The 25,977-nt window shown below is 45.2% G+C and overlaps 1 protein-coding gene across 1 annotated transcript in view; it reads left to right on the plus strand.

Annotated features, from left to right (window-relative positions):
* Positions 1–344: 344 nt before the first annotated feature.
* PDIA5 (protein disulfide isomerase family A member 5) overlaps positions 345–25,977 on the plus strand; it is a 121,594-nt gene continuing 95,961 nt past the window's right edge. The window contains exons 1-3 of the mRNA XM_024205723.2: positions 345–451; positions 17,169–17,295; positions 22,046–22,133. Of these exons, the coding sequence (XP_024061491.1) occupies positions 428–451; positions 17,169–17,295; positions 22,046–22,133 (239 nt within the window). The 5' untranslated portion in view covers positions 345–427. The remainder of the gene's footprint in view (positions 452–17,168; positions 17,296–22,045; positions 22,134–25,977) is intronic.

Here is a 25,977-nt window from a genome sequence, read left to right on the forward strand (position 1 = left end):
CAACACGCCTGATCTCCAGCATGAGCGGCCTGTGTTTTGCCTGGGTGGGGACGGTGTGGGGGGGACCTGGCCAGTCCTGGGGGGGTCACCCCTGCTGCAGTGGGTCTGGGGGACAGCACGGGGCCCCTCTGACTGTGCACGTGCACCCAGGCACTAAGGGTCACGTCACTGCACTGGGGAGGAGAGGAGAGTTGCTGCTGCTCCTGCTCGTCTCTTTCCCCTTCGCCATCTGCTCCGCGCCCGTCCCACGCGCCTCGCCGCCAGGGCCAGGGCAAAACTACAACCCCCGGCATGCCTCTGGCCCCCCTTCCCTCCGCCCCTCTCGCAGGATTCCCCACGGATTGCGCATGCTTAGCCCGACGTGGCAGCCGCCGCCGGCAGCAGCGGGAGCGGGGGGTGAGCTGGCCCTGAGCGCTCGGCGGGGAGAATGCTGCTGCTGCTCGGACTCCTGGTACGTGCCGGGCGGGCTGGGGGGGGCTCCCCTGGGCACGGGCACGCGCGGGGTGGTGCCCGGGGGGGGGCTGGCGCGCGGCGCGGGGGTGCAGTGGGGAGCCGGGGCGTGCACCGCGCTCGCTGTCAAAGTGGCTGCGGGGAGCCGCCGCGGCAGCAGCAAGTTGCCGGGGCAGTTCTGGCAGCTGAAGTTGAACTTCTCCGGGAGCCTGCGGGCGAGTCCCGAGCGGCTCCTTCTGGGGCAGCCGCGGCTGGGCTTGCAGTCCCCCGCTGCCAAGGTGCGGGCGCTGGCATTTCCAGCCTCCTGCAAAAAAACCATACACATGCATGGACCCTGCCGCCCCCGCCCACCGATGACCCCTTTCAGATTTCCTAGGGCATGTTGTGTAGAGACTGGTCTGGGAGGGTTATGTAACACTCTAGGGTGGCCCTCTGACATGCATCCTGTGGGGTGTTGCAATAGTTCAGGGCATCCAAGTGCAGAAAGTGTTGCTGATGGGAAAGGGCTGGGGTATTTCAAGCCTGCTGCAAGAGGGGCAGAGTTGGATTAAGCTTTGGGTAAAATGTAAATGAGTATATAGAGCAGCAGGTTTGAAATACCAAAGCCTCTTTCAATCAGCAGCACTTTTTTGCACTTGGGATGGATATACTAAAATATTGCAATATCACATTGGATGCATCTAAGGCTGGCCCCCTGAATATTATATCATCATTATAGAACAGTCTATACAAATATATTTATATTTAATGATCCTTTCAGGTTTTAAAGGTGTGTAGTCCTGAGGGGATCCTTTGAAATGTTTTATAACATAAGGCTATAATGCTGCAGGGACATCCAACACTCAGGGTAAACATGCTATTAGCTGGAGGAGGCATTGGCATTTCAAACCTGCTGCAAAATGGGTTTAACTTTGTGCTAAGTAAATGCATTTTTAAAGAATATCCTTTAGATTCTATAGGTATGTTTGTATATGTCACGTAAATATAAAATAACTAGAGAATATGTAAATATTGCAACACTGTAGGGTATTCCATGTAGAAAAAATTCCCCTGAGGAGACTGCTGACTTTGAGGCAATTAGCTTTGACATTTTGTGTCTCACATGGCTTTACTCTGGGGGACTTGGCCCCTTCTGACTTTGCCAGTTGCTGAGGTGAACTTTGAATTGTTTCTCCATTTTTCCTTTTGGGGCTTTATTTTCAAAACAGGGTGATTTTCTTCTTTTGTTTTGTTTTGTTTCCTTTCACCTATTTTTTTCATCACCTAATGTACACTCCCCACCTTCTAAAAACATTTCCATTCTGCCGATGAAATAATCTATATGTATTTCTTTATAACTTTATAAAATATGAGAGATGCTATTATTAATGGTGAAGGAAATATTTCTGTGATCAATATTACATATTAGATTCATTTCTGTTTTTCGGTTGATCAGTTCACATAGTAACTAATTAGAAACAAAAGTTCCTGCATGATGAAGTGTGGCTTATTCTGTTGAAATTCCTTTTAAGGAGATCTGATTTGGTGACGTTGCCTCTTTTAAATCATAAATTTCTATCAAAAATGAACGTTACCACTGAAAATGGATTTATTAAAGATGTCTATATAGTTACATTCTATAGCTTTTTCCATGATACGTTTGTATGTGTGTACTCAGGTTACAGATATCCAAAACAATGTGGAAATCTTAAACTTTAACTGGGTACTGAGTGAAAAATTGTATGACAGCACATCCAGGAATATCTAGGCACATTACATTTAAATTATACGAAAGAGAATGGCAAAATAATGCTGTTTCGTACCTTAGACTCATAGGCCTGCAAAAAGATGCTTTTAAAACTGATTCTTTGAAAGTTTAGTATAATATGTAAAAAGATTGGTTAACGTGAATATTTGCATTCACTCTTTTATTGAACTGATTTAGTGGAAATATATTTCTTTCCCTTCTCTTTACAAAAAAGTTAATAATTAATGATAAACTGTGTTTATTTTCTCATGCACACACAATCCAAAATACACGGCAGAAATACAACTATATGAAGCAAGTGGCAGAATTGCTAGAATTTTTATGATGTGGGGATTGCCCCCATTGCATTGGAAATTAAAACATAATGTTGGAGTTGCCGTTCTAGGACAGAACTATTGGCCCATCTAGACTAATCTCTTGCTTCTGACAGTGGCCTAGATATCCGTTGGTTCAAAGAATGACGGAAAAGAACTACACATTCTGCACAGCTGGTTGCATGTACCTGAAGCACAGAGGTCACTAGCATTTGAAGCTGTGTAAGCGTCTAATTGAAGTGAAGCTGAACTGTGGAGCCAAACTCTTCCTAAAATTTGAAGATGTCTTGATTCAAGGTTTTGTATCAGGCTCCTCTTTAGTATGTGAAGCGTTTGTCTCAATAATAGCTGTGGCAGTGAAAGTCCCAGATTGATTATACAATTTGGACCAAGATTATGCCAGTGGAGTTACACCAGTGATGAGGTTGATCCTAGGTCTTTTAAAATAAATACAAGAATTTTTATTTATTTCCCTTTTTTTCTTATCTTATCAGATTGGAGATCATTATACCATTCCCTTTCTATATGTAGACATCTGTCATAATTCCTCTTCTCTTTTCCAGATGAAATAATCTTAAATCTTTTAAATCTCTCTTTGTATAGAACTCTCTGACTCTAAAATTCTTGTTGCCTTTCTCTGGATCTTTTTTATTACAGTCATGTCCTTTTTGAGATAAGATGAGCAAAAGTGAATGTGGTATTCTAAGTGAAATTACATGGCGCCATTATAATGAGCAGATGTCTTAATTGAGCTGTTGATTGTGCTGATGCTTTACCCATCAGTGTGTACAAGTAATTTAAATTCTTTCTTCCAGTTTTTGTTATCTTGAGCTTGAAGGTGTGTGTCCTCTTGAAATTTTACTTCAAGATAAAAAAATAAAATAAATTAGCCTATGGTCTTGGTACAGCAAAGTCTGTGATTAACTTTATGCACTCACTAATTTACCATAAATTAAACATATGCGTGAGACTTTGTAGGATCTGGGTCTTAGTCTTGATTTTAGTGAAGATAGTGTTAACTAGTAGTTAGAGCAGAGAATAAGGAATCAGGAGACCATTTCCAGCCCTGACTTACTCTGTTACCTTGGACTGGTAACGAAGGTCTTGATTTTCGTAAGTAACCTCAATTTTTGGGTGTGGACTTCAGAGATTTTTCCAGAAGTGCTGAGCACCTGCAGCTCTCTCTTTGATGTCAACTGGCATTGTGGGGTACTTGGCACTTCTAAAAATCTGAGTTAGGTGCCCCAAATTAGAGGTTACTTTTGAAAATCTAGATTTTAACCTCTTTCCGTCTCAGGCCTGGTCCACACTAACCCCCCACTTCGAACTAAGGTACGCAAATTCAGCTACATTAATAACGTAGCTGAATTCGAAGTACCTTAGTTCGAACTTACCGCGGGTCCAGACGCTGCAGGCAGGCTCCCCCGTCGATGCCGCGTACTCCTCTCGCCGAGCTGAAGTACCGGTGTCGACGGCAAGCACTTCCGGGATCGATTTATTGCGTCTAGACAAGACGCGATAAGTCGATCCCAGAAGATCGATTGCTTACATCCGGACCAGGAAGTAAGTATAGACGTACCCTCAGGTTTTCCATCTGTAAAATGGAGATGGTTCACATACCTTTGTAAAGCAGTTTATGATCCTCTAAAGAAAAGCACTAAAAAGCAAATGATTATTCTTAATGCAGTGAATTATATCAGGAAAGTATCAGAGGGGTAGCTGTGTTAGTCTGAATCTGTAAAAAGCAACAGAGGGTCCTGTGGCACCTTTAAGACTAACAGAAGTATTGGGAGCATAAGCTTTCGTGGGTAAGAACCTCACTTCTTCAGACTTGCATCTGAAGAAGTGAGGTTCTTACCCACGAAAGCTTATGCTCCCAATACTTCTGTTAGTCTTAAAGGTGCCACAGGACCCTCTGTTGCTTTATATCAGGAAAGTTATTGCAATAATCTGTGTTAGTTGTAAAGTTTTCCTTACGGCTGTCCAAGTAATATGATAATCAAGTTGTGTGCAACCACATAGTGCTGTGGTATACCTTTTTAAGATACTTCCCTTTTCAGTATATCAAATGGTTGATTAAACCTTATACCTCAGGGCAAAAACTGGTGGTTGTAGGAGTCAGGAAGGCATCTTCCTTCAGTGCACAATATTGCACAACCGATACGGTGGAAAGTGCACCTTATGGTGCATAAGGTATAGACCATTGCCAGAGGCAGGATAATTACCGCTTCTACAGCATTCCACATCTCTGGAGTACTTTGCAAATATTGACTATCCCTCACAACATCCCTTGGAGGTACGTGACTGAACTGTTGGCACCATTTTACTGATAGGGAAACTGAGCTCAGACAGTTTAACTTTCCTGAAGACATTCTACACATAGATGACAGGGTCAGGATTAGAATTCAGGAGCTCCTGGTTCCCAGACCATTTCTGAGCCTATTAGAGTAGACTATAGTGTCTGAGTTGGTGTGGCAAGTACTCTTGTGGGTGTCAGAGGGACACTGCGGACTGCCAAGTCCTCCACTTTAGATCCCCTCCTAAATACAGATATGTGCATGTGTCCATTTTGTCCCTACCCCACCTCAAAATGTTTATTTCAAAAAGCTATCCCCTGGGTAAAATCTCAGATATCCCTCCAGAACCAAAGCTCGACTCCTGAATTGGTTTTGGTTCACAGGCGTACGCTTGATGATACTTACATAGAGTGAGATCCTGTTTCCATTGAAGTCCATGGGAAAACTCCCACTGACTTCAGTGAGACCAGGTTTTCACCTGTAGCGTCAAAAGTGAGTGCTCAACTTTACAAAGTCCTGTCCAGAGGAGCTTATGGTTTACATATATGACCTTTAGATGTTTGTGAAGAAGTAAAAGCAAGTGATTGAGTTGGGGTAATTAGCAAATGTCTTGTGATTGGAGGACTAGACTGGGACTCGGGAGACCCTTTCTGTTCCTGGGGCTGCCGCTGGCCAGTTGTGTGACCTTGAGCTACTCCTTTTACTTCTCCGTGACTCAGTTTCTCCATCTGTAAAATGGGGCGTAATGATATTGACCTCCTTTTATAAAGTGGTTTGAGGGCTATGGATGAAAAACTCAGTATACGAGCTATTATTCTCAGTTGCAAGATTTTTGTTTCTTTTTTGCTTATGCTTTTTTGGGGTAGGGCTAGGCTTGTAAGGACTCTGGCAGTCAGTTGCAATATTATGACACAACAGGCCACTGAAACTAGCATGGAGCTGTAAATTTCAATGTCCTGGTAGCTCATGGGGGCAGAACTGGTAGTGTGAACGGAGGGACAGTGCGATATGTGCACCTGCAAAACAAAGATGACAGAGCTAATCTCAATTTTGGCAGCTTTAATGCAATGTGCTATCTTTGGTTGTGTTGATATGACTTTAATACCTGCTCTGGATCGGTAAGAGATTTCTTTTACTTAAAGATGCAGCATAGTGTGATCATGCCCCCATGATCTATATATTTCTCAGTTCTCATCATGGCTCTGACACTGCCTCCGTCTGGCCATAGTCAAATCATTTAACCTCTCTGTGACTGTTACTCCTGCTGTTAAATTAAGATAATACTCCTTACCAGCATGGCAGGGGTGTTATGGGGATTGAGTAGGTAATGTTTGTGCAATGCTTTGACAATGTAAAGCATTCTGTAAGTGCTAAGTATTATTAGAGTTCATCCCCCCCAAATCCCATTAGTGGAGTGCGATTTCTTTCTTTGGTCTCACATATCGAATAAATTATATTGTATCTCTTTACACTTCCTCAAAACTACTGTCTAGCAAGGGATAATATGGCACACACTCTTTTTCTCATGCCCTTAATTTTAAAAATTACACAAATGTGTTCATTCATGAATTGATATCTGGGACAAATACTAAACAGAATGTCAATAAAATAATATGTTGCACCTGTGCTGGACTTGATGAGAAATTGAACTTTACATTCATAACAAGGAGAAAATTCTTTGTCAGCATTGGTAATTGACCATATTACAATCATTTGTTAATTAGTAAATAGTTGTGCAGGTTTTCCTTCACTAAGCATTTTAAAACCAGTGATATTCAGTATAATTAATGGGTTACACAGAGCTTGAAACAACTGTTAGGACAAACTATATATTATGCCTGTAGTTTAAGTACTGTGCACAACAATAGGCACTAGTCACATTTTGACATCACCATGGTATTTTTCACTATCCTCTTGACTTAGAATGTGAATTCTGCAAATACCATGTTACCTTTAATGCATTGTTTATAGTGTTCCTTATTTTAAGGGTATGTCTACACTGCAGTTTGAGGTGTGACTGCAGCATGGGTAGGATATCTAATCTAGCAGTGAAAACACAATGCTAGCAATGCAATATGTACTCAGGGTCCCTGTCAGCCTTGTACGGTCTACCCTAAAACCTGCGCTGCTGTAGCGTCACTGCTGTTTTTAGCTGAGGTAGCATGGGAATGGTAACCGGTGCTGCAGTCACACCTCTAATTGCAGTGTAGACATACCCTAACTTTAGGGTAGAACATAAATACCATGATGTGATCCCTGTGTCACTTCTTCTGTTGGAGGAAGGAAGAAATGACGTTTGTCCTTTTAGTTACTATGCATCGTAACTGAAAATGCATCCGTGCTTTTTGGCTGTGCGTTGTTCCTTAAAAGGCTAGAGGTAAGGATTAATTATTCTCTTTATAATTTGGATCAGTAAAGGGCAATGGCTTGTACCTTTCAAGAAAAATGAACATAAACAAGTAGAAAAGTCAGATGGGATTTGCAAGCCTAACTCCACATTAGTTGAGACTTCTTCCTTTTTTTTTTATATACATTGTCAGTACCACAGTGGTTAAGAAAAGGTCATGTTACTGGCCCGACGGATACCATAGATGCTGTTTATATTTTTATTTTGTACATTAATAAACTGGAGATTTATTTATGACCACTAAAATCTGAGGCCAAAATGTTATCCTTTCTTTGTTCCAAATATGAAGAACGCAGCAGTTTTCTTGAAGCATTCAGAATACAGAGTTCTAAATACCTTCGTGTAACAGAGGGGAACCCCATTGTTTCTGATCTGATTTGATTAAAATGTTTCTTCAGCTATTTTAGATATTAATCATAAACAAAAATGGGGGACTGTCCGACTTATCACTTTCTGTCTCACAAGACATTTGTTACAAATGGCTCAGTGATCAAGGCAGCGCCATCCTGCATGTAGATAGTGGTAACGAAAAGGTGTGTGCGTGGGTGGAAAGAAAGCAATTGTTGCACAAGGTCAAAAGCAGTTTACATGATGAGCTAGGAAGATAAAAAGCCTATTAACAATTTTTTTTCTCTTAAACAAAGGGGTCTACATTTTCCAGAGTGACTACTTAATATGGGTGATGCAAGTTTTCACATGCCCAACATGAGACAATCTAAAGGGACCTAGTGTTCGGATAGTGCTGCCTGCCTGCTATCTGAAAATCAGCTCTCTTTGAGGTGTTTCTCATTGGACACCTAAAATCACTAGTCACTTTTGAGTAGGTCTACATAAGTTGTTTGGATATCAAAGAAATTAAAAAAAAAAAAAGACCAGGAAAATTAATTGTAGATGTTTTTGTGAATTCTTAATATATGGGTTTACCCTTTAGATTTTGGTGATTATTATAAAACATGTATAATAATACAGTATACGTTACAGTAGCTTTCACCATGCTGTGGTTTCTGTTAAATCTTGTTGTAAAAGAAGTCTCTGATTCATGATTATAATGTCTTCATACATGTACCTGGCACAGCTTATTTCAGATGTGCTAGCAATTGCATTTAAAAAAAATAAAATCAAAAACGTGTATGAGAGGAGGGAAAACAATAGTCATGAGTGAATATTTCAGTTTGTCTAGACGGAGGGGGAAAATCCTTTTCAGTTTTGGCAGTATGTGACTATTTAAAAGTAGTGGAAGATCCAGGAGAGAACTAACTTTTAAAGAAAGTTGCAAATACAGCATAAAGCACTGCCACGGGATTTGCTATAGGAATTGGTAGGAAAAGGATGGGCAAAGCCAGTCTGACTATAAGGATTACCTGCTCTTTCCCATCTCACCCTGGCAAGTGAAAGACCTTTTTTGGGTTGTCCTGCCTGGAATTTGTGTTGCTCCTCTTGTAAAGAAATCAGATAAGTTATTTAAAGTCTATAATCTCCATAACTGTTGTGGAATTTCAGGGCAGTCTTGATGTCCTTCTAAACGCTGATTAGGAGAATCGTGTAAAATGGATTTTTTTGTCAGGCAAAGTCTATTTCATACACACAGGATGACTTAATATTCTTATTTAAAGTGACTAAATGCTGCTGTGCCAAAATGAGGACACTTGAGAGGGTGACTGTGCTAAGGTGGGGAGTCCCTTTCAAAGACGAGTTGCAGGAGAGTTGGTGTTGTCATCAGTTGAGTTAGGGGAGTCTGGAGAAGTCATTACATACAGGAAGACCATGATTTCATGGCAGGACGCTAGGACCTCCTGGTACTTGTATTAGAACCCAAATTACTTTCATGGTCCCAAAAAATACACATTGCCATGGGTGAGACTTTCAAAGGTAGGTATATGCAGTAGCACACACCTGTTTTATGCATGCAAATACCCATTGTCCACGTAGAAATCAGATATTTGTACATACACTTGGCCAGTTAGGTGCCATTTTGGCTATGTGCCTGTGCAAACACCGAAGTCACATAGATATGTTTGATTATGACTAAGGCTGTGAGTTTGTCACGGAAGTCATGGATTCCGTGACTTTCTGGGACCTCCGTGATGTCTGCAGCGGCCGGTGTGGCTGGCCCGGGGGCCGCCTGAGGGTCAGCCGCACCAGCCACTGCTGGGGCAGTCTTGGGCCACCGCATGTCCCCCTCCCCCCCAGCAGCAGGAGATTGGGTGGGGGATGGGGCTCAGGGCTGAAGGATGGGATGCGGGAGGGGGGTGAGGGCTCTGGGTGGTGCAGAGCCAGGTAGGGAGTCTGCCAGCCCGACTAACTGTCCCCCCCCCAGCACCAACAGGGGTCCCGGGCCGCCCGCCACCACCTGTGCCCCCAGCACAATCGGGGGTCCCGGGCAGTGCGCTGTTGCTGCCCCCAGCACCCGTGGTGCCTCCCGGGCTGCACCCTGCTCCTGCCCCCCCCCCCAAGATTTAGTCAAGGTTATATAGTATAAGACAGAGGTGGGCCACATCCGGCCTGCAGGACCGTCCTGCTGTGCCCTTGAGCTCCTGGCTGGGGAGGCTAGCCCCCGGCCCCTCCCCTGCTGTCCCCCCACCCCCGCAGCCTCAGCTCGCCGCGCTGTCAGCACTCTGGGTGGTGGGGCTGCGAGCTCCTGCTGGGCAGCGTGGTGCCATGGCTGGCTCCGGCAGGGCGGCGGGGCTGTGAGCGCCCGCTGCTCTGAGCGGCATGATAAGGGAGCGGAGGGGTTGGATAAGGGGCAGGGGGTCCTGAGGGGCAGTCAGGGGACAGAGAGCGGTTGGATGGGGCGGAGATTCGGGGCAGGGGCAGATCAGGGGACTGGGAGCAGCGGGGGTTGGATAAGCGTGGGAGTCCTGGGGGGCCTGTCAGGGGGCAGGGGTGTGGATAGGAGTCGGGACAGTCAGGGGACAGGGAGCACGGGGGTGGGATTCCGGGGGGGTGGTGGTTAGGGGTGGGGGGTCCTGGGAGGGGGCATCAGGCGACAAGGAGCAGGAGGGGTTGGATGGGTCAGAGGTTCTGAGGGGGGCAGTCACGGGGCGGGAAGTGGGAGGGGGCAGATGGGGCGGGGGCCAGGCTGTTTGGGGAGGCACAACCTTCCTTACCCGGCCCTCCATACAATTTTGCAACCCCGATGTGGCCCTCGGGCCAAAAAGTTTTTCCACTCCTGGTATAAGTCATGGACAGGTCACAGGCCGTGAATTTTTGTTTAGTGCCCATGACCTGTCCATGACATTTACTAAAAATACCCATGACTAAAACGTAGTCTTAGTCATGAATGCATAAGTTAAATGTGTGCAAATGCATGCGTAGACTTTCACATGCCTAATACTGGAAGCCAGGGCCCACATTATTACAAATTTAGGAGAATTTTCTCCTAACAGTGGTAACTCTTTGACATACACCATATGAAGCAAAGCTGTGTTCCACTATTGGGTAGTAAATGTGCCTTGTTCATTTGCATTGTTCAGCACAAAAGTTGACTTCCAAGTTTGAAGATTACAGTGTGTTCAGTGTAATTGTGTGAAATGCCCTGATGCTTTTGTGAGCTGTTATGGGGCTAGTTGTATAAGTTAAACCACACACCCAGTCATAGTGGTGCTTTTTTTGAGTCATACGCCACATGGATAACCGGGTTTAAATATGAAAAAAGCATTCTGAGAATTGTTTAAATAGCATTATCTTTTGTTGTTGCAAAACCAGCTTAGTAGCCTTATACAAGCTTGAATACACTCTTACCTCTCTTTAAACTGCCGATGATTTTGGAGTTAACATAAGGAATAACAAAAAAGTTCTTCAAAAGTTCATTTGTCCTGAAGGTGACTTACAGACAATTACTTATATACCTGCCCATGGGGCCAGTGAGAGTGGATTTTAGGAGTTCCTGAAAACCCAATTGTCACTTGAGCAACAACTCTTATTATAGTGGGGCAGTAGGTTGAGACAAACTTGCTGTTTAACAGCGGATTCTTCTAACAACTTGTAGGAATCACTAGTTTAGAGATAATGGAAAAGCTCAAAAGGAAAGAGTAAGCTAAATGGAAAGACTTAAATATATATCTTGATATGGTGGTCAGGGACAGAGTAAAACCCTGCAGCTGAATCTCATGATCTTATAATTCTGTATATTCAAATAAGAACAACACATATCTTGTTCTGAGTACTGTAAGCAATTACAGGACCTTTTACACGCTCCAGCTCAGATACTATTATGATGAGGGCAGTGTAAGACTCTAGGTAGAATGACAGTATTTATAGAAATAAATCCAGATCCTGGAGACAGGGCATGGGTAAACCAGAGTGGAACTGAGATCTGCCACCTCAGGGCTCTTCTCCACCCAGAATCCTAAAGGCAGGTGGCCTTGAGACATCTTCATGTCATAGTGCCTTTCCTTGAAGGCCTCCACCAAATTTTCCTACTGCTGATGTGCACAGTGCCACAACTGTTGTTTGTATTATCATAGAGCCTAAGAGCCTAACTCTTTTTTGCTAAGCCCTGTACAAACACAGAACAAAAAGACAATCCCTGGCCAGAGAGCTTGTGATCTTAGAAAATTGTTGGCTTGACTTCACTCTTTCCTGATATCTTTAGAGCCAAGGCACTTCTTAAACAGCGGGCATGTCGCTTTAATATTCCCTCTACTCTCAAGGATTCCAGAAGTCCATTCCCACATGAAGCTGCCAGTCTTGCTGGGCTTTTCATGAATAGTTTTGAATTTTTAGGTTTCTTTGATCAAATGGCAGGTTGGCTTCATTTGTTTCTTATTTCTAATGCTCCATCCACGTGCATAGTGCTTCCTGAGACCAATAAAGTCAGACTTCCTGCCTGCAGGAGTCTGTCACTTTTCCTGGCCCCTTCTTTTTAGTATGAGCTCATCCTCTTCTGTGTCCTGGATTTGAACAATGACTAAAGCATTTAATACAGTGCTGGCTGGCTTGTAACCCCTTCTACACAGACTTGGACAAAAAGTCTGGTGTAAGTCTATCCCTGAATCCCATCTTGGTATCCAGATAAGGTAGCAGTGGATTTGCAAGTCAGCCTTCTCTACACTAGACTTCTTTGCTGTGGATTTTCAAATGAACCTCAGGGAGATAGGTGACCAGTTCTTACTGCACCAGTTTCAGTGGGAGTTGGGCCTTGATTCCCTAAAGATCTCTTGACAACCACTTGTTTCTTAATTGCCTGCTGGTGCATCTCCAGACCAGCTGCTAGTGTTTTAACCCTTGTATTGACTGAACCATGCCTGGAACAGAGCTAGTTGAGCTCATGGTTGAAACCCAGGCCAGTGCCGGCGGCACCGTGTCTGCATTAGTACTCGTCGTCCCATTGTTGCTGCTCGGTTTGGGTGAGAGATCTTAAGGGGCCTTGTCTACACTAGACATTTTTTCTTATGTCTGAGGATGGTCTCAATTTATTAATTTAAACTTGAGAGATTCAGAGAACACAAACCTGATGAATTCTTATCAATTTGCAAGTGCCATGTCCCTCAAACTCTTATGACAAGGCGATGAGCTTGCAGACACCAGCTGTAACCTACCAATATTGATGCACAGCCTTAGACTCATAGGTGCCGACTCTGTGGGTGCTCTGGGGCTGGAGCACCCACGGGGAAAAATCGGGTGCTCAACACCCACCGGCAGCTCCCCATCCCCACCACCCAGCTCACCTCCGCCTCCTCCCCTGAGCGCACCGCATGCCTGCTTTTCCCCCCTAGCTCCTAGCACTTGTGCTGCGAAACAGCTGTTTCCTGCAGCTGGGAGGGAGGGGAGAGGAGGGGGTACGTGGCATGCGAGGGGAAGACGCCGGGCAGAGATTTGGGGAAGGGGTCCAATAGGGGTAGGGAGGGGGGGAGTTGGGGCAGGGACTTTGGGGAAGGGGTTGGTATGGGGGCGGGGCAGGGAAAGGGTGGAGTCGGGGCCGGGCCAGGGGCAGGGGGGCGCGAGCACCCACCGGCGCCGGGGAAAGTTGGCGCCTATACTTAGACTGATATGCAATTGCTATATTCATGTATAACTCAATACTTTCAGACCGAACCTTGGTTTCTTGTGGCTGCAACATTTATCTTAATTCTGAGAAGATGACAATGATTTATTTGGTGGGGGCGATCAGCGTACTTGGCATGCTTCAGTACCTGGCACCTGCCCCAGTGGATTTATGATCTAAAATGGACAGGCACTTGGGTATCACAATGATTGGTGTGGTAGAAGAACGAATGAATAACACACATTGATAGCTGCAGAGCAAATTGTGCTAGGTAGCAATGGATATGTGCAGTGCAAGGGGCTTCCCCTTTAAGGGAACTGCAATGACACCAGCACAACAAATTCTGTGTTGGTGACTGTCGTTAAAGCCATTGTTTCCTGAATCCATGTTTTCAACGGGTGTATAACTCTGCCATAAAAATTCACTGAAATTGGCTGTACAGCTTCTCCGTCTGGAAAAGACATCATAAGTTTGCTTCCAAACTATCAGTAAATCAATACAAGTGCTTTTAAATAAAGTTTACCAGTTTATGATGCAGCCTGGTGTTAGTGACATTTTGGAAATGGCTTTGAGTTTTAAACTCAGATTTTCTCAGACAGTGATTCCATAGTGTAGTCTTATTGATTTTTGGTTTCCTAGACAAATAAAAAGTGCATAGTTTCAGCCTCTCTTTCTTGCATGCTAGACAAATTTGGCAATCCCTAACCTGTGCAGATTTTTGAAAAACCTCTTACTAGTTCTGGTATAATGTTGTGAGAACTTCAATCATCCTCTCCCCCTCCCCCCCCCCTTAAAAGAAAAATAATTATATGGATTGTGAACAGACCCTTTTCAGTCCATGTGTTAAATTCATCCCATTCATGACTTCTGTGGAATTGCATGAAGCTGAATTTCAGTATGTGTAACCCCATTAACACAGTGCAGCTATCTGTCCCCTCTAGTAGCTAGAACGTGTATTCGTTTAGCTCAAGCAGTATACTTGTATCAACATCGCTGACTCCAGGGATTGAACTGTGGACCTCTCGAAGAGCCTCTACTGCTTGAGCTAAAGGAGCAAGCCTGTTTTATTTTGGAGGTGGGAGTGGACTTACAAATCTCTATATGTCGTCTAACCACTAGAGTGAGACTAAGAATCACACTCTGTTGAGAGGTTACATGTGGAGTGGGGTAACTCGTTCATTTATAGGTGTACATGACTTTTTACAACTATAGAGTAAATGTCAGTATAGTTTTCTGTAACTATAGGGTCCCAAACAATGTATTACAGGATTTCATTCCCATGGCTACAGCAATTTCTATCTAACCTGACAATTGAAAAAGTTCCTGAAAATACTCTGTCCAATCAGGAATTTGAAATATCTTTTCTTTGGAAATGTCTGTCACCAAATAACATCGCTTTTATGGATTTTGGGTTTTGTTTTTCGGCCTTGATGACAAGCTGTTGCTTGTAAATAATTTTGCATTTCATTTCAAATTTAGTGCCTGGAGCAGAGAGCTCTCTGACTTTGATTGGCTTAGTGTCTTGCTTTTGAACACAGGTCTGTAGCAGACAGGATGCAAAAAGAACTGTCTCTTCCTTTTTCATATGCACTCTGGTCTGGACGCATGTTTTACAGCTCTCTTGGAATGAGACACTCAACTATTAGTACTGTAATTAGGGAAATGCTGAACCTCTTATTTGTCTTAGGCAAATAAACTAAAGCTTTTAGCTAAGCAATTGAGTATTAAGGTTTTCCTGTAAGGTGAAAGTAAACTAGAGAATTTTTCCAGCGAGGCTTCCTATAATCTTTTGATTAGTATGAATGCATTAGAGTGCAGAAGTGAGGCAGAATGGTCCAGTAGTTAGGATGATTATTACTGGAGGCTACAGTAACGCAAACGAGTAGTAGAGGCCCCAACTGAGGCGATGGCCCTGTTGTGCATACATAGGCTAAGAGGCTAATAAGTCAAAAGGTGTGACAAAAATATTATCCCCATTGTATTGATGGGGGAACGGAGGTACGGCTACACTGCCATTAAAAACCTGCGGCTGGCCCATGCCAACTGACTCGGGCTCGAGGGGCTTGAGGTAAGGGGCTGCTTAATTGCGGTGTAGACTTTCAGAATCTGGCTGCAGCCCAAGCTCTGGGACCCTCCCAGCTCCATCCTCAGCCTGAAAGTCTACGCCGGGGGTGGCCAACCTGAACCTGAGAAGGAGCCAGAATTTACCAATGTACTTTGCCAAAGAGCCACAGTAACACGTCAGCAGCCCCCCCCCCCCCCCCCCGCTCCCAGCGCCTCCTACCCACCGGCAGCCCCGCCGATCAGCACCTCCCCCTCCCTCCCTCCCCTCCCCACACCTCCTGATCAGTTGTTTCGTGGTGTTCAGGAGGCTCTGGTGGGAAAGGAGGAGAAGCGAGGGCACTGCAGGCTCAGGGGAGGGGGCGGGAAGGGGTGTAGTGGGGGCAGGGTCTGTGGCAGAGCCAGGGGTTGAGCACCCCCCGGCACATTGGAAAGTTGGCGCCTGTAGCTCCAGCCATAAGTTCCGACTCCGGGGGTGCTCCGGGGCTGGAGCACTCACGGGGGAAAATTGGTGGGTGCTTAGCACCCACCGGCAGTTCCCCGCCCCCTACCCCCACCCCAGTTCACCTCCGCCTCCTCCCCATGGCTCACCGCGTGCCTGCTTTTTCTCCCTGGCTCCCAGCGCTTGCGCCGCGAAACAGCTGATTCGCGCAGCAAGCGCTGGGAGGGAGGGGGGAGGAGGGGGAACGCACTGCGATTGGGGAAGAGGTGGGGCCGGGGCGGGGATTTGGGGAAGGGGTCCAATAGGGGCAGGGAGGGGGCGGAGTTGGAGCGGGGACTTTGGGGAAAGGGTTGGGGCAAGGGTGGGGAAAAGGTGGAGTTGAGGTGGGGGGCACAAGCCCCCACCGGCGCCGGGGAAAGTTGGCGCCTATGGCTCCAGCCCTGGAGTTGGTGCCTCTACAAGGAGCCACATATTAACTTCTGAAGAGCCGCATGTGGCTCCAGAGTAGGGTGACCAGACAGCAAGTGTGAAAAATCGGGACAGGGAGTGGGGGGTAATAGGAGCCTATATAAGACAAAGCCCCAAATATCGGGACTGTCCCTATAAAATCGGGACATCTGGTCACCCTACTCCAGAGCCACAGGTTGGCCATCCCTGGTCTATGCCATTATTTAGCAGCCCCTTAGCCCAAGCCCCATGAGCCCGAGTCAGCTGGCATGGGCCAGCCTTGGGTTTTTAATTGCACTGTAGACATACCCGGAGAGGCAGCGAGATGAAGTGGCTGGCCCAGGGTCACAGAGGATGTGTGTGAGCAAATCTCCTGAGTCTCCATTCAGGAGGCTGTCTAAGATATGGGACTGGGAGTTGAGAGATGTGGGGTGAAATCTTGTCCCCCATGAAGTCAGTGAGACTTTTGCCATTGATTACAGTAGGGGCATGATTTCACCCTTGGATTCTACTCTTGGCTCTATCACTGACTCTCTCACCTTGGGCAAGTCCCTTAACCTCACTTTGCCTACTTGTAAAAAAAGAGAGACCATATTTGACCCCTTTGAAAAGCATTTTGGGATCTACGGGCAAGAATGCTTTATAAGTGCTATATTATTATTTATTACAGTGGATAAATAAAATAAGAATTAGGTTACTTGAGGAGCAAATTTTAATGGGTATGCTTGCACACCTCTTAAATAACTGTCTTGGTGGTGTTGGGAAATATTTATCCAATACTTGCCAGTTAGGAATTTCTTTGTGGAAATGCTTAACATTGCATAGTTCCAGTTTTGATTGAATGGGGTTTTTGTTCATCAAATTGTTATGAAACTTTGCTTAAAGCACTAAGTTATCTGAGGTCGGAACAGTTTGAAATGCCAGAAAAGTGGTTGGTTTTGGAAGTGCCTTTCTGCATTTGTTTTTCATGCAAGCAGGGAAGTTGTCACTTACATTTCTAACTTCCTGCATCCTTAGGCAGTCCTGCCAGCATGTCTGTTTTCGGTGAAGGTGTCTCCACTCATAGAAAAAATTAGTGACCACAAGGATTTCAAGAAGCTCCTCAGGACACGGAATAACGTATTAGTGCTCTATTCCAAATCTGGTGAGTTCTCCTTTTGCTTTTGACTGTTGTTCTTTGTACCTGATTAACTAGATTGTGAGCCCCTGGGTTCTTATTTAGGTGCCTAAATACAGACTCCCCATGTTTAGCCCTCATTTTTTAAAATGTTGGCCAGTGTCATCGTCTTTTCCTGTACAGTGACGAGCAAGCTCTTGGTGCTCAATATTTACTAACAGTAATGCACAGTTGTAGTTTAGTGGTTAGAGCAAAGGCCTGGGAATCAGGACTCCTGGGTTCTGTTTCCAGCTCTGTTGCTTACTCCCTCTGTGACCTTGGATAGGACACTTCATTCCTCTATGGCTTTGTTTACCAGTTGGCAAAAATGGTCACTATAATATCTATCAGTAAGGCTATGTTTTAGTCACGGGTATTTTTAGTAAAAGTCATGGACAGGTCACGGGCAGTAAACAAAAATTCATGGCCCATTACCTGTCCATGACTTGTACTATACACCTGATTGAAACTTGGGTGCTCTGGGGTAGGGGGCAGCCCAGAGGTGGTGCGGGTGCTCTGGGGGTGGTGGGGAGCAGCGCATGGTCTGAGACCCCCGCTGCTGCTGGGGGAAGGAGCGGAGGGGCTGACGGGGCTGGCAGGCTCCGCACGGCTCCCGGAAGCAGCCAGCATGTCCCTGCGGCCCCTACATAGGCGGACTCAGAGGCGCGACCAGGTGGGCTCCGCATGCTGTCCCTGCACCGAGCGTCTGCTTCACAGCTCCCATTGGCTGGGAACTGTGGCCAATAGGAGCTGTGGGGCAGTGCCTGCAGATGGAGGCAGCACAGAGAGCTGCCTGGCCATGCCTCCGTCTAGGAGCCGAGGGAGGGACATGTTGCCACTTCTGGGGAGCCCCCCCGAGGTAAGCACCACCCAGAGCCCTCACCCCCTCCTACACCCCAAGCCCAACACCCTGCCTCAGCCCTGAGCCCCCTCCCGCACCCAAACTCCTGTTGGTGGGGGAAGGGTGCTGTGGCCCGAGACCGGCCCAGCAGCGGTCTGTGCGGCTGGCCCAGGGGCAGCGGCCCTCGGGCCAGCCGCATTTGGCCACTGCAGAGGTCGCAGAGGTCCTGGAAAGTCACGGAATCCGTGACTTCTGTGACAGAGTCACAGCCTATCTATCAGACACAGGTATTTTTAATGTGCCTGTCGCCATAATATGTCAGTACCAACCTCAGGGTGGTGCATTGTAAGGCAGAATGAATGAACGTTTAGAATACCTAAATCCAGCCATTTGTATTGCTAACGCCATTGGATTTTCTATGGTTGCCTCTTGTCTTAATTACCATAATAGTGGGCCTCTTGTGTTGCTCCCCCGTCTCCCTCATCTCATACCATGTCACTTGTCCCTCTAAGATCTTTTCACTATCGTCTACCAATCTTATTCAAACTCTCCATCCTCCCCTTTAAAGCTCTTCAATCTTGCTCTCATGTACCTCTTTAATCCTATTTCCTCTAGCTCCTTACCCTTCTGCTTTACTTCCTTTTCCTGTTTGTGCCTTTGTATTTTCCTTTGTGCTGCTCCCCAACCTTGGAACAGTCTTCCACTTCTTGGTATGTACCTGCTCTGTCTCTCCCATGCCTCTTAGTTAAAACCAGTGTCTTCCGTGAAGTCTCCCCTGCTGATATTCTCACCAGAGATGTCCCCTCACAATCCATAACTGAAATCTTGCTCTGTGTGTTTGTGTCATCAGACATTGATTGCAAGTTCTTTTGGACAGCGGTACTGCCTGGCTCTGTGTGTCATAAAGTACTGGGTATATTTATGGTGCCAGGTAAAAGAAACAGTGCTTTGAGATCCTTAGGGAAATGCAAAATGCTATTATTGTCGTGGATTTGATATTCATTTGGCCAGCACACATGAGAACTGCTGATTAACTGTGAAGTGAGATCAAAACAAGTCTCTTTAATGCTGCTGCTTCTCGCCCTCCAGCCCCTGCAAGTACAGTACGGAAAAGGAAGCGGCCAGGAAATGTTGTTTTTTAATATTAATCTCTTTTGAACTGTGCTTAGTGAGATGGACCCAAATTCTGTTCTCTGTTACACTGGTGTAAATCGAGTAACCCCATTGACTTCAGTGGAGTTACTCCAATTTTACACTACTGCAACTGAAAGCAGAATTTGGACCCTTAATGTGGTGGTCCAATGTTCTTTCCCCAAAATAACTATTGTTGATAGAATTCTCCTGTTTTCTAAAGTGCAGATGCTTGGGGGAATTAACTTTTGTTTCCGAGGTGTGGTAGGGTGGAGGGTTATGCTGAAATGGTTAAACGGGCACGTATGCAACATGTGACTTAAATACTGTTAAAATATTTATATGTTTTGGTATAATGGGAAAGTGCTCAAACTTGGCCAAGAATGTCTGTGGAACAGACTCAACGTGAAAATCATAAATCGGGTTTCTAACATTTTTCCATTTGAAAAGAACATTTGTTAAAAAGTAAGGCAACTGTATTGTTAAGCTTTTTAAAAGGTTTTTTTTTTTTTTTTTTTTCCAGGCTTAACATTGTTAGTGGTGGTAGCTTTCATTTTTAGTAGTACAACCGCAGCACTTCAGCACAGACGCTTGTCAAATAAATGTCGCCCTATGGGCATCCTTCAAAAGTCATGTTCTCGCTCTCTCTTTTTTAATTTAATTGGTTGGATTTAACAATGTAAAGCATTGCACTGAGAGCTGTCTGGGGGATTAACATTTCCTAGAGTGGTGATCCTTATACACAATTAAAAAATCTCTCGCTTAGCTGCTGTCCTGTAAAAAGTCATCGGGCACGATTCTAATCCCAGATATGCACCATGCATCTGTGTTGAGATTCTGGCCAACTTACAGACACATTGCTGGTGAGAAGGGTTAAAATATCATGTGGGGCTCAAGCAAGTGCTACCTAATATTCCTGGTACGTGCAGAAAATTCATTGATCATGAGGGATGCACCCACCTGAGGTATGTGCTTATTCCATGCTAACAGATGACTTCCACAACCATTGTTGCTCTCCGTGGAGGGAACTCCCTCCATGTTCTCATCCAGTATTTCCCAGTTTGAAATGCCTTCTTGGCACTGGGTTTGATGATTGGGTATATTTAGGCTTGAAAGGATTAGGTTTTTATCGGTAAATGTCTTGTTAAGATTGATTTCACCGTACACACACAAACAAATGAAAAATTTTTTCCATCAGTACTCATTTAAATTTACAGGTAGGCAGAGGAAGAAAAATACTGCTTGAGAACTTATTAGAATTTGATTAAAGGATATTTTCTTTGTATATTTTGACATGTAATGTTGACCTCTCTCCCGTAATTTCATGCAACTGTGAAATGTAAAGCCATAAATATTTGAAAAAATGCTTTAAAATAAACATTGATATTATCCCTTGAAATTATATTTAAAAAAAAAAACTCATTTGGGCAAGCCTAGGTATATTGTTGCATTCTGTACTGTTTGGAGCAAATGCCAGTCGCATAGGGTCAGTGTTTGGGGACGAGGATAGTTTCCTTAGTACTAATTCCAGTGGGAGGAGTCCCTGATAGCATAGCTTCATTGAGCCTATGCTGCAGAGACATGGAGCAATGCTGGGGATTATGGAGCTGGTATACAGAGAAGGTGGTTCCCATTACTTAGATTCCAAGATAACAGGTGCTTTGTAAATGTCCTACAGAGAACAAGAATGCTTTTTAAAAATTCAGCTGGTAAGCAGAAAAGGAATGTTCTTTGCAGCGTATGCCTCTTTGTTAACCCAGCCAGCATCCCCATATGTACACTGAAGAGGAGAGAAAGAACCCTCTCATGAAAGCCCTTGGGGCAGAAGTGCTGCTGTTTAAAACTACCCTCTGGGAACTCTCAGGCCTTGATTTGTCTAGGAAACAGGTTGGCTTGTTTTTATAGATCAAGTTAGCGAACCCCCTTTGAAATGACCTTCAACTCTTAGTGTAGGCAAAGTTCAAGGCCTTAGTAATTGAGGTAGCTGGTAACAGATGGCCCTAGTGAAGAGTCAAAGGTGGAACCCTACCATTGGCAAAGGTTCCAGTCTTGCTAGTTGATTGGTTCTGTTCATGAGGATTAGCTTGTGGGGTCAGGGCCTAAACTGGTGGGATGTGGTAGGCTTGTTGTTGTTTTTTTGTTAGCTGAGGAGCCAGCAATGGGAGCTCTCGTGGTTTTGATGGTTCCATTAAAATTATGTTTTACAGTGGAGCAGCTGATTTCTTTCAAATGCAGCCACCTCTAGGGTTAAAATGATAAGGCCCCCGTTACCATAGTATTTGAGCATCTCTTTAATGTATTAATGCTCCCAACATCCCTGTGAGTTAGCAAAGTGCTATTAGGGTTAGGATGGGGAACAGAGTGGCTAAGTGACTTGCCAAAGGTCACATAAGAAGTCTCTGGTGGAGCAAAGAATCAAATCTCTGTCTCCCAGAGTTTTCGCTAACGCTCTAACCACTAGACTATCTTTCCAAGGCAAACCACTGAGTGCACAGCTGTAGGGAGAAGGAGGTGGGAGAAAGAAAGTAGGCCAAGATCCTGAAGTCTGTGGTAGAATGCATGACATACCCCCAGAAATGTAGGCAGTGGTGCATGCTGTAGGTATAAATGTTCAAGGTATCAGCGTTCCTTTCAAATTACACAAGCTTTACTGATTCCTCTTACAAATGGCACTCTAGGAAAAATGTTCTCTCTCTGCTTTGAGCAAAAGATTGCAATTGCTGTATCTGCTGATTGGATTAACGCTGTTATTACTGTTGTTTTCAGCTGCCGCTGCTGAAACTCCACTCCGGTTACTGTCCGATGTGGCCCAAGCGGTGAAAGGACGAGGTACTATAGCCTGGATAGATTGTGGGTATGTGATGCGCTGTTTTCTTTTCCCCCTTCCTCTCCAGTCTTATTTTGGTACTGCGAATTTACCTCTTCAGTGGCTGTAAATCGATCACCTCATATAATGGAAAGCACTTTGTCATGAAGGGTAACCCTGTAATTGGAGTGAGTGTACTTTTTACACACCTTTCTGGTCTTCCTTTGGGATGTCCTTGGGATAGTCTCTACCCCACAGCTCTTGTCAATTCCTCTCTACCAGCATGTTCTTTTGTCATGAGCTGGGAACCCTGGAGCATGGTCTTTCTTTTGCTGTCTCTCTCTCACCCCCTTCAGAGGGGAATGCAGCATGAAAGCTCTCCTCTCCTCCCTCCTTGGTAGGGTGACCAGATAGCAAATATGAAAAATTGGGACTGGGGTTGGGGGTAATAGGTGCCTATATAAGAAAAGGCCCAAATATCGGGACTGTCCCTATAAAATCAGGACATCCGGTCACCCTACTCCTTGGCTCCGCACGGAAGAGATTGCAACACAGAAGACTCTGTGAGCTGGAAGAGAGATTTGAGTGTACTCTCAGACAGCGCATACTCATCCTCTGTGCTCCATGGCTGGGAACCTAGAGCTTAGGCTGTTCTCTGCTGGAGCAGAGCAGCAGGCTCAGGGGATGTTAAATATGCAGCTGTGAACTGGGGGACAGTGGGTGCAACTCACCCCTGTGCAGAGGGACAGCCTCAAACCTATGCAACACTTACATCGTATATTGAGGGTAACATAGTTGTGGTAGAACATGCAAACATTGCATGATTTGTATAACTGTTTGGTTTGGAAGGGACCTGCAGTTATAGCATTTCACTAGAAGATGTATTTTAGAAACTTGCTCTCTCGCTTGTAGTTTCATGGCAGTTCTCAATGCAACATTGGGGAAACTTTGTTTTTTTGTATATTTGAGGGGGAAGGAACAGGTGTGCGGTTTGGTTTTAAGATCTGAAAGCCTCTGCTGTGGTTCTGTTCATGACGCTGACAATAGCACAGTACATGTGGTTTTAGTTTTCATATCTTGGTGTGTGTCTCTGTCTCTCCATCGTGAAAGCTATGCTTTTCTGCCTGCTGTTGACAATGTCCACTTCCTATTCTTATAAGGGAACAGATTGCTGGCTACTTTTCTAGAGGCTGATATGCTATAGTACAAGTAGATGCACCATGGTCAGATTTAGGTCATCTATAAACTCAAAGGGGTTTTTCTAAAATTGTATTTTCGAGTCCGGGCCCTTCGTCTTTTGTTAGAAAACAGTGACCCACAATAAAAGTTATTGGTTAACCAAAGTTAATTCATCATTATTTTGCTCCCTGCCACCTCTAAACAAATCATAACTAACAAGGGTCACGTTATGCCTTTCTTCTACGTCAGGGGTGGCCAACCTGAGCCTGAGAAGGAGCCAGAATTTACCAATGTACATTACCAAAGAGCCACAGTAAAATGTCAGCAGCCCCCCATCAGCTCCCCACCCCACTCCCAGCACCTCCCACCCATCGGCAGCCCTGCCAGTCAGTGCCTCTCCCTCCATCCCCGCACCTCCCGATCAGCTGTTTTGTGGCATGCAGGAGGCTCTGGGGGGGAGAGGGGAGGAGCGAGGGCACAGCATGCTCAGGGGAGGGGGTGGGAAGGGCTGGAGTGGGAGCAGGGCCTGTAGAAGAGCCAGGGGTTGAGCAGTAAGCACCCCCTGCACATTGGAAAGTTGGCGCCTGTAGCTCCAGCCCCAGAGTCGGTGCCTCTACAAGGAGTCGCATATTAACTTCTGAAGAGCCGCATGTGGCTCTGGAGCCACAGGTTGGCCACCCCTTTTCTACGTTATTGTTCTGTTGGGCCAGTCCAAATGAATGTTATGTCCTCCTTCCAGGAGACGACGACAGTGGTTGAGATTGTTAGCTGGCATAAACTGGGGTAGCTCCATTGACATCAGTGGAACTGTATCAGTTTCCAACCTCTGAGGCTCTAACTCAGCAAACGGATTGTGAAGAAGAAAATGTAGTGGGGAAATGTGGCAAATCTCTTAGGTCCCCTCTCCTGCCAAAAAATGTCAGTGACAACTAAAACTTGACAGGCACTGAGGTCTAGTAAATAGGAGACTGGACTAGAAGTCAGGAGACCTGGATTCTTTTCACAGATTTGCTGCTGACCTGCTGTGAGACATTGGGCAAGTCTCTTCACCTCTCTGTGACTTTGTTTCCCCTCTCACCCTTTCTCTTCCTTTCCTGATTTAGATTGTCACTATGGGTCAGGAACTGTTGCTTACTGTGTGTGTGGATACAGCTCCTAGCATAGTGTGCTCCCATCTTGGTTGGAATCTCTAGGTGCTGCTGTAACGCACATAATCATAAGCTTCTATGTAAATTTTAGCATTACATCAGGGAGAAATATTCAGTATTTAGGGCCCAATCCTGGTCCCATTTGAAGTCAATAGGAGTATTGATATTGAGTTCAGTGGGATCAGAATCTGGCCCTTAATTTCCCCATGTTGGCATGGGGGGAGGAAACTCAACGTTTTGATCTTTGTATTACAACAGGTTCTATTGACTTTAATTCTAATATCTTCCTCCCTCTGCTTTCCTTCCAAAAGGCTGTCACTTAAAACAAGCTTCCTTTATGAGTTACTCACAAGGAATATACTTTAACTCGAGGAGACTTTAATACTTTAATTTACTTTATAATATGTGTGGTACTTACAGTGCCTTTCATCTGGTCAGAGCAGAGTTCTGTACAAATATAATCAATTAAGCCACATCACCAAAATGAGGGGGACAAGTATTATCCTCAGAGAAGTGAAATGACTTGCTGAAAGTTGTACCGTAAATCACTGGCAGAGCTGGAAATAGATATCCTGGCTTCAAGATTGCTCCTTTCAACCCCAGATAATGCTGTTACAACAGTAATTGAGTGCACTAACAGTGGAGACCACGTTGCAAACATGGCGCTGGTTGTAATCCGTTAGAGGGCCGAGCTACATTCATGTTCAGAGGGTTCAATTTGGGAAGAGACCTAAAAAACTTGGATGCTTTTCCCAGACATAATCAGAATGTTCAGAGGTCTCTTTCCCTGCCCCCTCATTCACAATGAGATATCTTAACAGAGAGAGATGAACCAGCTGAGTGCCGGAGACCGAGTGAGGGAAGGCCAGGAGTCTTGATGGTAGCCAAGGGAGTTCTGTTGCAGATCCAAATTGGTTTGGTTTTGAGTCAAGTTTTGCTTGGTGGTTGATTGTTTTAAAGCCATGGAGAGCTTTCTGAAATCAATATATTCATAGAGGATGGGGTATTATTTTTTTGCTCTCGAAAGATTTTCCAACCCATTGTCTCTTCCTTTCTGCAAGAGGCTGCAAACTTCCGCTGACTCCCTTCATTCCAGCCAGAAAGTGTGAAAGGTGTCTGTAGTGCCTTCTGTTGCTGACCACAAAGGCCTGTTTCCAGGAGTGCTGAACAACTGAGCCCTACCAGAGCTGCTCAAGATACTCTCCCATTGCAAATTTTTTGTGATGCTTATTTGTGGTCTCGGCACTGAAACAACAAATGCACAGATGTCGGGATATTTACAGTGCAGGCTCAATTTGTTTTACAAATATTGACGAGAAATGGTTTGTTTGGCAGCAGTATTCTCCGCTCCCTTAAGCAGAGAATTTTGGCTTTAGTCTCTATGCCCTGCTGTAGCGAGCTCCCTTTGCTTTCAGATGTGTGCGTTGGCAAGGCTGGCATTCATGCAGAGTTGTAGTTGCTGCCTTCGGCTCGGCTCCCGTGTGGCGACGACAGCGCTACCTCTTCTATTGGCCGTGTTCACTGCTTTCTCAAGGCACAGTGGTTTTTGCTCCTTTTTGCAGGAG

Source organism: Terrapene carolina, unplaced genomic scaffold, assembly GCF_002925995.2.
Source record: "Terrapene carolina triunguis isolate 2854851 unplaced genomic scaffold, T_m_triunguis-2.0 Scaffold62, whole genome shotgun sequence".
NCBI lineage: Eukaryota > Metazoa > Chordata > Testudines > Emydidae > Terrapene > Terrapene triunguis.